Source organism: Gymnodraco acuticeps, unplaced genomic scaffold (assembly GCF_902827175.1).
Source record: "Gymnodraco acuticeps unplaced genomic scaffold, fGymAcu1.1, whole genome shotgun sequence".
Taxonomy (NCBI): domain Eukaryota; kingdom Metazoa; phylum Chordata; class Actinopteri; order Perciformes; family Bathydraconidae; genus Gymnodraco; species Gymnodraco acuticeps.
In genome coordinates this window covers 5493068-5510892 of record NW_022990501.1, presented here as the reverse complement: position 1 = coordinate 5510892, position 17825 = coordinate 5493068, and the positions used below count along the sequence as shown (strand labels likewise).

General features: G+C 42.3%; 1 protein-coding gene across 1 annotated transcript; it reads right to left on the bottom strand.

Moving 5' to 3' along the window:
- Positions 1-463: 463 nt before the first annotated feature.
- On the bottom strand, positions 464-16349 carry LOC117552982 (WSC domain-containing protein 1-like). The gene is given in 9 exon segments (XM_034226718.1): positions 464-1186; positions 1188-1429; positions 2746-2946; positions 3042-3206; positions 3631-3805; positions 4809-4930; positions 6942-7126; positions 8816-8930; positions 15754-16349. Coding segments are annotated over 9 exon segments (1701 nt in total). The 5' UTR covers positions 16139-16349; the 3' UTR covers positions 464-1075.
- Positions 16350-17825: the final 1476 nt, after the last annotated feature.

Sequence of the window (17825 nt, the reverse complement as noted above, 5' to 3'; positions counted from 1 at the left end):
AATTTTTTATTTTTAAATAAAGGAATCTAGGCTTCAAAATGGTTCTTGACATTGTGTCTCCCATCATCACACGTCTCTTTGTTGCGGTGGTTCTATTGATTTGCTTAATAATTTCTATTACCTACATTCTCAGATTTTTTAGATGTTCAATGTCATTACTCGATCAGCCATTTATTATTGTTTTGAAGTACAATTAAAGAAAACAAGTCGATTAGTCAAGCCCTCAGTATAACGTCAACGCTATTGCCGCACTTCAGCCTCCAGGTGGCACCATTTATTCAGTTAACATTGGAAATAATAAAAATGGTAAAAAACTACAATGCAGACCTAGTGGTCGGAGGAAGTCCCTCGGAGTTAAGCGTTAAATACATAAACCTGTTGAGATGCAGGGGTTAGGGTTGAGTGTCATAATGTCTTACCTTGGTCCATTAAAGTGAAACATTCAAAGAAATGCAAACTTCAATCAATTGAAACGGAATGCTTTTAATGAAATAAAATAATCATAAAACCAGCTGCAGTTTACAGTTTTAAAGCAGTTCATTATGATAAACATATCAATGAACTGTTTCATGGAGAGTCCACGCAGCTCTTGTGGCTTTTATCCATCAGTGTCTTCAAAACCTGTAGCAACCAGCAGATTTCCAAGTGTGTGTGTAGGTTAAAACACAATATATGTTCCCAAGTGAAAATTAAAAAGAGTGGCAGAAAAACTTCTTCAACCAAAATAAATCCATCCTGGATTTACCCAACTCATATTTGTGCAGTCGGGCACTTGTCAGATAATCCCACCTCAGCAGGCCAACAAATCATGTCCAATCCTCTCTGAGGACTCGTCTTATTCGCGAGGCGCTCTTGGCACTGGGGCTTTCATCACTGATTCCATTGGGTTTCACAAGGACTTGTCATGTTTCCTCCAGTGACCTCCGGCCATCTACAGCCATTCACAGTGTGTCTGTCTTATCAAAGAGTCAGGTGGTCCACTTACAGAGTGTGTGTGTTCCCCTTACTCATGAAGAGTCACAACCCCACCTGGATCAGTCTTTTGAAGGTAGTATATGACCTTTTCACATCATCATCATCTGGGAAGGTATTCCTGTGGAACTCCGCTAAAGTTTCTGCTCTTCAGCGCCTGGTCAACGGTAAGAATAAAGGGGTCAATCATCTGCCTCATATCAGTAGTGAATGGGGTCAAAAGAGGGTCTCTGTCCCCCTGAACGTTTGAAGTGTCCGTCCTGGTTGCTCTGGGCGCAGAACAGCCTCTCCTCGGTCATGGAGACATTTAGAAAGGCTGTGATGAGACGCAGCTGAGGGACCAGAGCCATCTGCAGCTCCTCGTAGTGCACCACCAGCAGGCGGCGGCCAAACCTCAGCCAGCTCAGAGCATGGGACGCCCACCAGGGGGCATAACTGGAGACAAATTCTGGCCATTCTGTGGGTGAAAGAGAGAGAAGTTAAGGACATTTAGTCTAGTTTACACTGCCTGCTACCGCTTGACTCAAATCAACTCAAACAGTTCATTTACTCTTTTTAGTTTTCCACTGCAGATAGTAGAATAGATACTAGTGATTCCAGAGTCTGCTGCGACATCTCTAACATGACACACTGATATTGATAGTGTGCAGCAAAGCTTAAGAGTTATTAGTTTGTGGCTATAGTATATGATATTTATATACACAAACATTTCCCAACTTGGGATCAGTAAAGTACTTCTTATTCTTATCTTATCTTATATATAAATATGCCATCACATATATATATATATAAATATATCTTATATCAGGTTATTTTGAGTAAACACATTTCTCTGCCTGTATGAAGTACCCTCTCTGCACAATTCCCTTCAGCATATACACCATGTGTCATTTGGAAGAATGGTTTCAGGAAGTTTCAAGGACAAACGTTCACCAACAGCAGATAACAGAACAGTTTGCTCAAGCGTTGTTTGATTCCTGAGAAATGGGATGTCACACAGTTCAAAGAGTCAATAACAGCAAATGGTGTAAGTTCTGTAATATCTGTGACCACTTACGAATGTGCAAACACTAATAGATCCTGGCTTGGTAGCAATTACATCTCCTGTCAGTGTGTGGCATTTTCTACACATTGAATGGAATCATTTACTTTACTACTTACTGTATGCCATGTTGAACATAGTGTACTGAATAGTATTGTGTATTTAGTGTTTGGCATATTGTAAGTAGGGGACAAGAGTTGCGTTTGTGGTTACCAGAGGTCACTGGGGTAAACAAAGTGTGATAGCCCAGTGTACAGAGTATTGTACATGCTGTGTGCAGCTGTCTATGTAATGTAGGGCGTAGTGTATTGCTGCATTGAACATAGTGTATGTAAAGTGTACATGGTATACACCCTATTGTACTTAATGTAGTGTATGGCAATGTGCACATATTGTAGAATGTACTTACAGTAGTGTGTGCCGTACTTAACAAAGTGTATAACATTGTGTACTTAGTGGATGCCATATTGTATGAGTGTACACTGAAAAAACATTGACTTTAATTAGATGTATTATTTTAAAATAAAAATGTTTACTTAATAGTATTGCTTCCAACTAACCTAATACAGTTATTTGAAATCTGTTGAAATGATACAATTAATTAAAGTCAACGGTTCAGTTTTTTTCGGTGTATATCCAATTTCATTTGAATTGCGTGAGTTAAGAGAGCTACGATTGCCATCCCCTACTTACTGTGAGTACGCATATAATATAGCAGTGGACTGTATTACCTTTGCTTTTCAACTGTACGTCTGTAGCGTGTCCTAAATGTCCGGCACACTTGCGGTTGAACTCAGCCATGAGGGAGCGGTACGGGTTTCGAATCAGCAGGATGGCAGAATCGAACATCTCGATCTCTTTCTGACCGCTCTCGTGGGTCTTCACACTTATGCTGCGGCCACTCTTCCAGTAGTCCTTCTCTCCTTTGAAACCTGGTGCCATGAATACATGAATGAATAATGGTCAGCTGCGAGGCATATTTCACCGAGCGCTCGCTCAAACACTCTTTGAACAGTCAGCTCCCCACCTCTGTTGTACAGCGTGCCGTCGAAATAGAAGCTGCCAGTGTAGTATCCCGTCACGAGCTCGATCAGGTGTCGCACCCAGGTGTTGCCTGCACCAGGAAAACTAGACAGAGCCACCAGGGAGCTGGATCTCTGAGGCAGAAACATCCTCTCTTTGCACCTGGAGTCTACAAGGAGATGGGTTTGTCATTTTTACTCTGCTTAGCAAGCAGAGCTGCACCAGGGTAAAACAAATATATCACAAAGTGTGGATGCAGGAAGCACAAATGACTCATTCTCAAAATATGACGCAGAACAAGTCATGTTGCACACATTGTAGCATGGTTGCAAAAGTGAAAAATTGGGACAGAGTTGAATTTCAGGTCTGATCTAAATTTGGGATGTGACACTGCTTTCAAGAGCAATTATTTCCCCAAGGAAACAACACAACATTAATGCAGAGGCCCAGATATCTTAGAGAACATTTCACAGGAGGAAATAGTGTGTGAAACGTTGCTGCTGTGCGTGATCCTTAAAAATGAATGATATGGCAGGAAATGATTACATTCTCCCATCCTCCTTTACCAAATAAGACCCTGCTGCATATCTCACCGAGCACAGGGGTGTGATACACCTGGTAGTGGTCCAGCTCGGGGGCTGCTGTGTGGGTGGAGTTGCTGGTGTGGTTCAGCCCAGTGTCCCCCACACACTGCTGGTTGAGACTGAACAGAGAGGACGTCCATGTACAGAAACAGTGGGGCTTCTTGAACACAGCCAACGGGAGCTCCTGCAAACAAAAAACACAAAAACTCAACATGTATTCATTTTTCTCTAACTACTTGCATTTATGTGTCAGCTAAGTTCAGCAGTGACGTCTGCATCACTTCGTCATCCGTTTTGATGATCTTATTCTCATTATTCCGGTAACAGAAGGTGAAAATGCACTATGACACTATGCACAAACGCACATCCACATACACCGCATTGTGGGTAATAATCTGAATGAAGTCACCACCTGATGATACAGTATCAATCCCACAGGAAGTGCCAGATGTTGAAACAAATGTCCTTGTGGCCAAACGGTGGTATTACAGTGTCGGTAAGTCCGTGATGTCGTTTGGGCCCAAAAATACTTTCCCCCATTGACTAAGATTGGGAAAGTGACGTCTGTAAATCAGCGTTTAATATTTTTGAGGGACATCAACGTCACAATTCACTTGAAACACTTGAAGAGCTCATTTTTAATTCGTTAAACATTGAGCTAAATCCAAATCCAGTGTTATTTTCCCTCTCGATTTATTTGACTTTATTTATTAGATTTGATTGGAGGAAGCATTCAAGGAAAACACAAGTGTGCATACTCTATGGGCAAAGATCCCCGGATGATGCCGGTACTTTTTGTTCTCCAGAGTCAGGCCATTTTTGGCTCCATGCACCACTGAGCAACGTTCATATGAATGAACAGGGCTCCCAATGCTGTACCCTGTTCTCTTTATTCATGCATGGATACATCTATCAGCCATTCCTGTTTTCACATTCATTTCAGAGGAGACACAGCTGCTTCCAGAAAGATCTCCGAGCTGAATCCAGACTATCTACTTCTCATTAGAGGCCCATTAAACCGTTAATATTCAGCAAACCCAGGGAGTATGCCAGTGATCTCCAGGGAGCTGAGGCAGCTCTCTGATCTGTGAGTCTGCTGTACTACAGGAGGAGAAACACTGGTACACTACAGGAAGATCTGTGCAACAAACTGACCAGGGCTGTTATTTTAGAGGACTGATACAAACCTTGTCGGTGCAGGTCTCCACGCAGGACTGAGTGGTCAGGTTGGGCTGGAAGGAGGAGACGGGGAAGGTGCTGATGGTGCTGTTCGGTAACTTGAAGCAGCCGCGGTGGTGCACGTTTTTGACTGGAACAGACAACATTATAAGATGGTGGAACACTTAACAGGATAACATACACTTAGATTCAACTGCACTGACCAGCAGGAGAAATATTGATTAATATGAGGGTTGACTATTGTGAATAGATTTATATAAGGGCTGAATTTAAATAATCCTTTCCAAAGTGTTCCTGCCCTAATTACATTTGCACACTTAACTGAATCTGGTGTGTAATAGATTCAGCTGCAAATCTCCAGAGACACTGAAGCCTCCAATCATGAATATTGATCATGTATATATGGTATGAAGCCTTTATAATGAATTTGACCTTGCCAACATCAATTATGTGGTGCATAGCTTAAAGAAGAAAAGAGAATGTATAATCAGTGTTGTCTTATTTTCCACATAGCTATTAATATGTTGTGTTTGGATTATCAAGGCCAATACACAACTCTAGAGATGTTTTTCTTTATCTGTTGTTTTGAAGGAAATGAACAGTAGATTGAATCATCACAGCTATCTGTGACATGCCACATGCAAACAATGTGAAACTCTGTCTAAAGACTCCACATAGGCAATATTCGTATACAGATCTTAGCAATCAAGAATGAAGTTACTCGTCATGCAAACAAGCACCTGTTTAATCAGCCTAAATCATGAAGTGGCCCTGCAAGCACGCAAAGAGCCTCATCACTCAGAGGAACAGCTCAAATCTTTCTACATGTTGTAATACAAATGTTCTTGCGGCAAAGGAACTCCGACATCAGACAAAGAGCTGGTATAAGGCTTTAAGAGGATTGATTCATATTGAGGACAAATATTTCAGTAAGAGTTGCAATGTTTTTGGAAAAGTAATTTCCTAAAACTCTGTGTAGGCTTTTCCAAATATGAATTAGTCGTCCATTTGTTGTTGACTATTTTCAGCCACGGATGAACACACATTTAGTGATGTAGGGCAGTGGCTGCTGATAGATAGATAGATCTTTAATTTGTCATTGTACAGGTACAACAAAATTACAATGAACTCAAGGTGCCAACACGCAACAACAAGACAATATAAAAACAAGAAATGGGACTTAAATAGACATGATAGGGAATATGTACATAAATAAATAATAAAGGACTGCAGAGTCCTGGGGTGTTTGGAGGACAGACCAGGGGTATTGCTATGCACAATAAAGACTGCAGAGAATATATATAATATAAGTATACTGAATATATTATATCACTAAGGCTGGTGCTGATAGCTCCGAGCTGCTGGAGTAATGCATGACATGAGTTGCATATCAGAGTGTCAGAGCAGCGATGGAAAGATGTACAGTAACGTTAACCACTGAAAGTTAATCTGCCTAGCAACAAACTGGGTTTCACTTTTTGGGAAACATTTGACAATAGGCCGGTTTATTTGAGTACCTTCCTACTAAGATATAATTATATCAGTTGATATACATTATTTCTCATCATTCACATTAAGCTGAAAATAATTAGTATTTGTGTGTACATATATATATATGTGTGTGTGTGTATTTGTGGGTGAGGAAAGAATAATATGGAGAGAGGAAAAAAAGGGAGGAAAGGAAGTCTGTGTACTTTTGTGTGTTTTTTGTTTGCGTTTTGCGTGTTTAATTTAAATCTATTTTAAAAGTGTTTTTTTCAATGGGGTTAGCAATAAAAAAAGATTTGTTTTTGAATTAGTCAAATAATTACAAAATGCATAATAGAATAAAAAACTAGACAGCACCCCTTGTGATGACCAACCAGTGTGTGTGTGTGTGTTTTTTTTGGGGAGGGGGGGGGGGGGGTAGTTCAATGACCCAGAGATGATCTCTATTTCAACACTGTTTTAGGCCAGACATTGTTATACATGTGTTTGAGAAGTGCATCCTTTCTACCGACATAGCCTTCTGTGTACACACTATTAGATTTAAGGATTTCAGTTTATAGACTGGTTGTTTCCCCTCCTGTCAGCAGCTCTCACAGAGCCGGCTGTACACAGAATAAATAGCGAGCTCCTGTCTCTGAGGGACGGTGACTCACACTTTCTGTGACCTGGCAGCTGCTCCTCCACCTTGTAAATGGAGAGTCGGCCCACACCTCCACAGGGAGACCCCCTCTCCCCCCGACACACCAGACTACAGTCCTCCTCCGCAGCCCGCGAGCTACTGATCCGGTTCCCACAGTGGCACTCAGCTCCGTACTCCAGACCTGCAAACTGGTACCCACTAACACACACACACACACACACACACCACACACACACACCCACACACACACACACCACACACACACACACACACACACACACACACACACCACACACACACACACCACACACACACACACACACACCACACCACTCACACACACACACACACACACACAGTAGATTCAGTTATTGCTATAGCTGAGGGCAATGCACAACCTCAAGCCTCTGCCCTCAGGCTTAGCCATCTCATATGACGTTGCTTACATTTTAAACGTATCATTGTAATTCCCCAGCATTGAATCCACAGTGTTTCTGTCCCCAGTGCTGCCGTCTCCGTCTGAACTGCGCTCACCTCTGATCTGCGCTCACCTCTGATCTGTACTTTACATATCAAGGCTGCCGTGACTCACCCTCTCTTTTCTTCCTCCCGCTCGGGAGAGCCAGAGCACTCAATCAAAATTGACCTTTTCACATACGTCTTTTGAAGCGTCCTCATAAAGTGCCGTGCCTTGACTTTTTACTTTTACTCATCGAGATAATTGGCCCACTCAGGTAACGAGCACAACTGCTTCTGTGTGAATAGGGCATTGGGGAGGGGGGGGGGGCTTGAGACGTGAGTCCAGACTCAGTGTGACTGCTTCCATCTGTCCTCCGCTATTCTGTGAAACAAAGCTTCTGTGGTGGAAAGTAAGTACATTTACTCAAGTGCTGTACTGAAGTACAGATTTAAGGTACTCGGGTATTTTCATTTTATACAACTTTATTATTCTACTCCGCTACTTTTTGGAATCCCAATGTTGTAATCTTTACTCCACTACACTTATTTTACATTTGTATTGACTCGTTACTTTATCAATTAAGATTTTAGCAAACAATACTTGGGAAAAACTTTTAAAATATAATTATTTTATATTAAAGCATCCAACTTAAGCAACTACAACCACGGGTACTAATACTTTAATTATATTTTCCTAATCGTACTTAAATACTTTTACTTAGGTTCCATTCTCGATGCACTACTTTTACTTGAAATGTTGTATTTTTAAAGTGTGGTACACTGAAAACCTGAAATGTTGACTTTAATCAAATGTATTATGTCAATTACTTTTACTTAACTGTATCAGGTTAGTTGAAAGCAATTATATTAAGTTTAAATAAAAAAAGATTAGGTTTCAACTTAATATTACTGCTTTCAACTAACCTGATACAGTGTGTGAAATCTGTTGACATAAAACATTTCATTAAAGTCAGCGGTTCAGTTTTTTCAGTGTATTAGTGCTTTTACTCAGTAAATAATCTGAATACTTTTTCCACAACAGCTGCTACGATATAAGAGGAATAACTCAAGTGGGTCATTCCTTGAGCTGGCTTCAAACATTCCACCTTTCTCTGCATGTTTCCTCAGCTTTCGGTCATTTCAAAGCGGAGAGATTCACCAGAGAAGCACATATCTGATGTATCCACAAACTGCTCATTCAGCTCTAACACATGCATACTTCCCCCCTTTCCTTCTTCTGCAATAGATCAAGTCTTCTGTCCTAGCCTGCTCTTCACCACAACCCGCCCCCCCCTCATCTTTTACTGTCATCCAGCCACCTGCCTCTTCGCTGGCTCCACACACAGGAGGCATTCATGGAGGAGACTGAGATCCGAAGCGTTTACTCAAACAGCAGGCCTTCTGTGGTCCTTCACATGAACGCATTACCTTTCTGAGCAGGTGTCCTGACACAGAGAACTGGTCATTTTGCGCAGGTCATAAAGCATGGTCCCCCCCAGGGCTCGATCGCTAGCGTTGTGAAGAAAGCATCCGATGTAGGTTCCTGTATGTGAGAGAAAACCATTGAGTGTGAAATTCCCTGTAGTGTTCTCACAATGACAAGGGTCAACTTGAGAAGTGTGTTTATGTTACAAGAGGCATGGTGTTCTGAAATGATCCCTCAATGAATTCATTAGTAGGTTAACATAAAATGTATGGTGGACATTTTTCTTATTTTAAACATTTGCAAAAAAGAAAGTACACATTTGAGGGAATTCCTTATAATAATTATACAAATTCTACATCTCCAACCCTCTGTTTGCACATCACTGCTTTGTAATCAGCTTCAATTCAACTCTAATATTGTTTTTTTTCAGCTTTGTTTTGTTTTTTGTGTCTTTGTTGTGACTTTCCTATACTTGGGTTTGTACCTATTCTGAGCAAAGTGCATCTTTTAAGACGATAAATTAAAATATTACAAAAGAATAATTGCCTCATAGTTATTATTATTTATTACACACCAGATTGTATTGCGAGCCACAATAACCAACTTATTTATAACATGACTAAGCCTTTTTTGTTATCAATCAATGTCAATGATTTGGATTTTGATGTTTCTGGGAGAGTGTTTTACTTGCACTAGAATAAAAATCGTTCCTGTGGAAACTAAAATAAAACACATAATAGGCGACGATAAACTATGATGTGCTGACAAGATTACGGCTCCATATAAAATGTCACCCATACAGTCTTTGATGTTATCCTTGTCTTTTCACACTGCTACATAAACTCAGCTGACACATAAAAGTATGTTTTATAAATATCACTTGAGTGGAGGGTAGTGCATGCACTTCTTTCTTGTTGCAGATGAATTTACATCTCGTCCCTAGGGTCGGAGAACATGATATTTTTAGGTTTCATGCCAGAGGATTTTGTCATTGAGTGCATGTTGTGCCCAGGCAGGTGAAAGATTCTTTTGGCAATTTCCCAATGTTTGCTTTTAGGTTTATTTCCCAAACCTTTGTATGCATTTGTATTCATTGATGTTTTATAGGCTTCAAAGTCATTGAGGATTCAGCTTTCTATGTCTCCTATTAGCATAAAAATGAACTGATGCCAACTGGACGAAGAGGATTTTAAAGGGTTGGAGGAAACGCAGCAAGGTGCACCGACACGATGGGACACAAGCAATGAACCATGAAATCTCTGGCAGGCCGAGCATCAGCATATCGAATTTGTGATTCAATCAGTCTGCACAGTCCTCTGAAGCTGCTCTTTTTGTTTGGAGACAAACACTGGAGGACACAGCAGCTGGAAGGCACTGAGAGGTCTGTGGCAGGAAGCTTCTCAGGAGGCATCACCAAGGTGAGCCCCCCCCTCAACGCCTCCACCCAGCGGGGCAGGTCATTGCTTTGATCAAAGTGAAGGAGAAGCTCCAGGAGCCTGCCGCTGAGGGTTAATGGAGGGAAGCTGCCCAAAGTCCCAGACATGATGGAAATGACTGCACTTAGACCTGACACTGTGTCACTTTCTCAAACACTGAGACTGATGGCTGTGGAGCTGACTCCAGCTAATGACAAGTAGCATGTGCACTGTCTGTGCCCATTAAAGGGGACTGGACAGGGTTAACTGTCTCACTGCTGATCTCAAATATCCTTACAGTGAGCTGAACACATGGTAGGCTGACCCAAGCAGGGGTCAGGGATAATCACTTAAAACAAAAATAAGACAAAATGTTAGGTGAAAATCTAAATGTCTGTCTCTAAAACATTTGATTTTTGATACATAAAGTTCTATTCACATCTTTAATCTTTAACTGAATTCTAGCATATCTTTAGGAACTGTATATAAAAGTTGAGATTTCATTATTTAAATAAATAAAAACATGGGCAGGATTGTTTTTCAGCCCTATGTAGTGTCTGCAGATATATTGCCAACAACTAAAACAACATGACCAATTAGCTAGGGTAACATTCATGTAGCTTTCCCTTTATCACTAAGTGTCGCAACATTCAGAGGGACCTCTGTTATTACTGAATCAAAGCTGAAACAATTAAACGAGGGGAAATGTGGAGGGAAATTCCCCGTGGAAATTACGCCCGTGTCTAAAACCAAATCACCTGCACTTACTGAATCTCTGCAGAGAAAAAAAACGACTATAACAAAATAGAAAAGTGTGGCTTCTTTTGTGCAACCACTTCTTAGTTCTGATCCCTCTGCACTTCTCTGGGCATGTAATATGTACTTTACATATCAAGGGCCGGGGGCAGGAAACTTCTCAAGAGCCATCACCAAGGTGAGCCCCCCCACAACGCCTCCACCCAGCGGGGGCAGGTCATTGCTTTGATCAAAGTGAAGGAGAAGCTCCCGGCGTCGGCCGCTGAGGGTTAATGGAGGGAAGCTGCCCAAAGTCCCAGACATGATGGAAATGACTGCACTTAGACCTGACACTGTGTCACTCTCCTGAACACTGAGACTGATGGCTGACTCTTCTCCACACGAGTAGATGGAGAAGGCTAATGACAAGTAGCATGTGCACTGTGTGTGTCCCTTAAAGGCGGCTGGAGAAGGTTAACAGTCTGAAACAAACCTTACATTGAGCTCAACACATGATAGGCTGGGTGACAGAGAGGATCATCTCTGTTATACTTGTATTACAAAATAAAGAGAACATATTGAACATGTAAATGTCTGTTACCCTACCCTAACCTATATTATTTTGTATAGATAATGTTGTATCCACATCTTTAAAATGTAACTGAATTATACCATATGTTTTGAGGAAAATAATTAATTAAAAATTGAGATTAAATGATTTTGTAAAAATAAAAACATGGGCATGATTTTTCAGCCCTAATTAGTGTCTACAGGTATTCTCTTAAAGGTCCCCTATTATACTGCTTTTCATTAATATTATAAGACATGTCACTGGTTGTGACGAAAAGGGAGCTGAGCCAGAAGGCAAAGCTCTCTGTCTACCGGGCCATTTTCGTTCCTACCCTCACCTATGGTCATGAAGGATGGGTCATGACCGAAATAACGAGATTGCGGATACAAGCGGCCGAGATGGGTTTTCTCCGCAGGGTGGCTGGTGTCTCCCTTAGGGATAAGGTGAGAAGTTTGGTCATCAGGGAGGGACTCGGAGTTGAGCCGCTCCTCCTTCGCGTCGAAAGGAGCCAGTTGAGGTGGTTCGGGCACCTAGTTAGGATGCCACCTGGGCGCCTCCCTAGGGAGGTGTTCCAGGCACGTCCAGCTGGGAAGAGACCAAGGGGTAGACCTAGGACCAGGTGGAGGGATTATATCTCTTCGCTGGCCTGGGAGCGCCTTGGGATCCCCCAGTCAGAGCTGGTTGATGTCGCCAGGGAAAAGAAAGTTTGGGGCTCTCGGCTGGAACTGCTACCCCCGCGACCCGACCACGGATAAGCGGGAGAAGATGGATGGATGGATGGATGTCTCTGATTGGCTGAAACACCAAACAGATCATTGCAGCATCCCATAATCCCCTCTGTTTCAGCCCTGTTTCCAAAGTGCTGATTCTCTGTCTGTTACTTTAGATGAAAAATAAGGAGCCCCTCCCCACGCCCCTCTGAGAGAGATTTGGTTACAAATAACTCAATGGTGCTCTAGGAGGAGATTCAGGTGATAAGGGGGGGGGGGAGGGGGGAATCAGGACAAAAAGTGAGAGAATCTTTTTTCCTGAAACTTTCAGAGTCTCTTTACACAGAGGGGACACATGTTGACATGAAAAAGTGGATTTTGCACAATAGATGACCTCTTAGGTTGCTACGCCCTAAATCCATAACCAATAAGCTACGATAACATGTATTTAGCCGATAGCATTATCACTCTCTGTTGCCATATTCAGAGGGACCTCTGTTATTACTGAATCAAACCTGAAACAATAAAATGAGGGGAAATGTGGAGGGGAATTCCCCGTGGAAACTACGCCTGTATCTAAAACCCAATCACCTGCACTTCCCGACAACCTAAAACTCTGCAGAGAAAAGAACGAGCATAACAAAATTAAAAGTGCGGCTTTTACTGAGCAACCCCTGTAATATTTCTCCGTTCTGATTCCTGTCACATCTCTGGGCATGTAATATGTACTTTACATGCCAAGGAATTTGTGACTCATCCCTGCGAGGCACAAGGTTTCCAGCAGCAGACACAAAGACTGGCCCGCGTCTCATGTATATATAAAATGTTTGAAAAGGAATTGGTAAACCCATGGATCTATGAATATATTACAATGCATTGGCACACCTTTCCATCTGGCTGTGTGTTGTAACGGCAAAATACAGTTTGAAAGCTGACGGTAAAACTACATTGAATAAAGATTGATTTGAATAAAACAGTGAAGCTGGGTAATTTATTTCCGTTTCATGGGAAATACTTTTCAAAAGGAACCTTTACCAGATGGCTGTAACTGAAACTGATCTAATTCCTGCCTCCATCAATGTATGTATACTACTGTATATAGCCAGTGGTGTAAAGTAACACATACATTTACTCAGGTACTGTATTTAAGTACACTTTTGCGGTACTTGTACATTACTTGAGTATTTCAATTGTTTGCTATACCTTGTACTTCTACTCCACTACAATTCAGAGGTAAATCGTATACTTTTACTCTACTACATGTATTTAGTACCTTTAGTTACTTTACAGATCTGGATTATGATGTGAAATCTAATCAACACTTAGATCTGACTTTAGTTCCACCTGTAGTCAATTCACAAGCTACACTGCAGTATACAAAGTCACTGAGTACTTTCTCCACCTCTGCCTTCTTGGTGACTGAGGGGCCTTGTATTGTGTGTTCAGAAGAAGGACTAAGAGCTCTTGAGAGGCTTTTAAAGAAGCTGGAAGAACAATGGTTAGGGCTTAGTGAGTGCAAGAAATGACTAATATCAAGGTTTTATTCAAGATTACTAATGAGAAATACTAATGTATTATCAAAAAGAAACACGTGCTTGCCTGTTTTTCCTTCTCTTTTTTACAGAGGAGTCGTGAGCAATACCCCTTGTGGGGGAAACCTCTGAAGCAATAGGAGTCAGGAGTCAGAGAGACACGAGGAGAGCTGGAGCTTTGATGGCAAACACTGACGGTTTATTTGGAGCTTCGGCCGGAGAATTCACAAGACATGTCACGGGCCACGAGTTGACCACACGGTTGAGATGCCACAATCAATTCTGAAGAACTCTACCCCAGACCCATGTATTTAGCTAGTTCAGAGAGAATAATCAACATTGTGCAAAATAAGATAGAATGATAACACCTCTATCAGCTGACGCCAACAGGCAGGAACAGGGAGACAGAACACTGAGAGCACAGCAGCCAAGGTTACAGGTGCGTGTGCTCAGTCAGGACAGTTTGAACTGATAAACTGGGTGAAAGTTATGGGCCTTGGGAATGATTTCCCCAACACCCCTCATCAACATTATCTGAAGCACCAACAAGTAAAATGTCACATAAATGTATAATGACCCTCTTCTAACTGTTCTGAGATCAGGGTTATCTCTTCATAAATGTCAACGATGCTGTTGGGAGAGAGCTCCAGGCCACCTGAGCTCAACAAGTAAATCACAAAATAGAAGATAGAGTTGCTTATTTGCTTCTTCATCTATTATTCACCAGGAAAACCAGCGTCTCAGTAAACACATCTTCATCAGGAACATATCTTTATTCTCACATATCCTCTTTCCCCCGTTGTATTTCAGAAAGCAGGGTCGTGTTGAAGAGGCCCTATAATGCTTCTTTAGGGTTTCCTCTTTGTGTGTTATATAGGTTTCTGTGCATGTGAATGGTCTGTGAATGGTGTTTCTCTCCCACACACTCCCCCCCCAGCCTGAAACTCCTCCATTGGACTCCTTTGTTTACTTATGTATCATAGTGACATCACTAAGTAACACTCACTCATATATTTGCTAGCACTCCAACACATTGTACGTGATTGGCTAAGGGGCGGGACATCTCTAAGCGGTTGACCAATCCCAACAGAGCCGGCCAGCTAACCAATCAGAGCAGACTGGGCTCTGGTTTCAGACAGAGGGTGAAAAGAGGTGCTGCAGCACAGGCAGTGTGAGAAAAGTAAAGAGCTTTTTGAACATGGAGACATGTCACAGTGGAGACACTAAATACTGATATGAAATAAGCTAAATATGTCCTCGTTAAGGCTTTTTCACTCATGTTGCAATGTCTGCTTTTGTTTAACGCTAATAGAGGTACACAACCTTGGCTACAGATATACAAGATCAGTTGAGATTGGCAAATCACATTAGATGTTGTAGGCGGAGCAAAACACAAACCCTGTCTGTCAGGTTACATATCAGCAGATATCAGACGACCCTGAGATTTAGATGACCACCAAAGAAACTGATGGTTAAAGCACGCGAGTGGGTCATCTTGTTAAAAGTAGTATTCAGTGGACTATCACCTTACAATTGTTCTCTCAACTCAATGTGTTCTCTCTATGATATGAACTGTTAAGTTTGTTGAAAGAGAAACATCTGTAAGGTCAGTATTGTGAAGGAAATTATTTTGATGGCATTGATTGGAAACAAAAATGAAGATACTGCAACACTGGAACAGATGTCTTGCAACACTGGAGGTTTGATTCCAAGTCATTACAGAAACCTTATAATATATGTATGCATACCACCCTGAGTTCTGCCAAGTCTCCCTGGCTTTCACTGACTCTTAGGATTTAGGATTTGCCTGTGGTCAAAACATGTTTATCCTCCAAAAGCAGAGGCGCCATCTCAAGATTAAGATGGACGTCACAGCTTTTACTGTTTGACCTACTTGAAATAAGCATTTAATAAACATGAAAAGGACATTAACATCAAAATATGCATCGTTTTTTGAATATATGAATGAATGTGTACCTTTATGTCTGCTGTGCAGAGGGGCTCTCTGCTCCGGGCTCTCCGGCAGCAGACTGTGGAACCAGCGCCGATGCAAGTGTTGGACCCCCAGGCGCTGGGACGCAGGCCAGTGTCTGCTGGCCTTGGCCCCCCCTCCAGACTGGGGCTGAACGGAGGCCCATCTGGAGCGCGTCCTCACGCCCAGGCCAGCGGGCCTGAGGGCAGTGGGGGGGGCAGCGAGGGACAGCAGAGGCGGCAGGCTGGCCAGGTTGGGCTGTGTGACTCTGATGCTGGAGCGCTGCAGGAGCAGGATGCTGCCCGCCATCAGGTAGGCGATGCCAAGGCCGAGCAGCAGCATCTGAGCACGCTTCAACAGGCAGTACAGTCTGCAGGGGGGTGCCAACATCCTGCTCTCACCTCAGTGGAAGGCCATGTCATGGATTAGGAGTGAGGAGATCTACTTCATAATCTTGGAAAGGCCTGCAGCATCTGGTAAAGTAATGGTGTGTTGGCTCTTCATTGTCCAAACAGCAGCAGCGGAACAATGGATGTGTCACAACAGAGAGGGATTTAATATCCAAGGCCGTGTTCACCGACTCCAGGATGCTCCTCGGGGAGAAGCTGAGGCACACAAAAAGAAAATGCATTGCGGATTAAATTCACAGTGGATGTGCACATATAGGCTTGTGTTTCTATCTTGCAGCAGCATGCGCCATACCCACGCTGTCCGCTGCTTTATCGCTTCATCCCTGCCATTTCTTTCATTTAGACTGCTTAAGTTATGTTCTACATTTCCTGTAAATCCTGTTTTGCCTGTGTTCTGAATGTTGGCTTGCATTTCACATTCCTCTTTAAATCCAATCCAATCCAACTGTATTTATATAGCACTTTAAAACCTTCAGACCAAAGTGCTGTACAGAGAGATAAGCTCACACAACATAATATAAATACATTTAAAATACAAGATTCAAACACAAAACAAACCAGAATAAACGTAATAATTTAAAAATAAATAACAGCCATATAATAAAAACAATAGACCACTGAAAGCAAATAAAAGCAACAATCTACTTGTTTCCGAATGCTAAGGAGAAGGGTGAGACCAATTTACTAATACTGCTTCAAACGGAATCTTCTTTTCAATACAGGGATTTCATTCAGCTCCAGCACAGTCAGATCATATGTATTCTTAAATCTCAGTCATCCCAGTCAAATGACATAATGTGATAAAACACTGTCAGGAGAGCGCTTATGAAATGAGGATTATGCAGACAATCTGTGGAAAGATTAATAAGTGATTAAAGAAAAACATGATAGATGTGTTGGCAGTGTTTCATGAAGCCTGAAGAGGGGGGGGGCCAGCCCCTGACCCCCGCCTCCTCTGTCACCATGGTCTCCTGGAAGTCCCCCAGGTTCCCATGTGACACAATCTATTCTTCTCAATGGTGATATCCATCTATCACCCCGGTGAGTCGGTGTTCGTCACACAGCGTCATGCCCTTCAGCTCCACTTCTCCTCTCAGGCCTCTCGTCTTCAGTCCCCAACTGTACCTCCCCCCCCCCACCACCACCGTCCACCACCAAAAAGTAGGGGTGCGGTAGTGCTCCCGAGGATAGAAGCAACAGTTTGCACAATGACTCTCTGATCAAGCCCGAGTGCCCAAATTATGCTAAACTCCAGGTTTTTTACGCTAAACGATCCTGTTTGGATGCGGTGTTGAAAGAGAAATCAATAAGCTGCGAGAGTAAAACGAATCACCTATTTAAAAATCCGAGGTCTTCCATCTTAAAAAACCACTCAACTGTGTTTCCACCATATAAGAAGCTGTTTTAAACCATGCAGCTTTACTTCAGCCGTGCTGCGTGAGGTTTGGCATCATTCCTGCGGTTCGATCGCGGATCAGTTATGCCGTTACGATGGCTTTGGTTTTCCCCGCCTACGATTAGTGTCCAGTGAAGGGTCTCTCGCCAGCATTTCCCCATAGCTGGTGCTTATATAAGCGTCTCCTCTTCTCTAGAGATATATATCTCTCGAGATCGCTCTCTCTCTCTCATATCTATCTCTCCTATCTCTCTCGATCTCTAGAGATCTA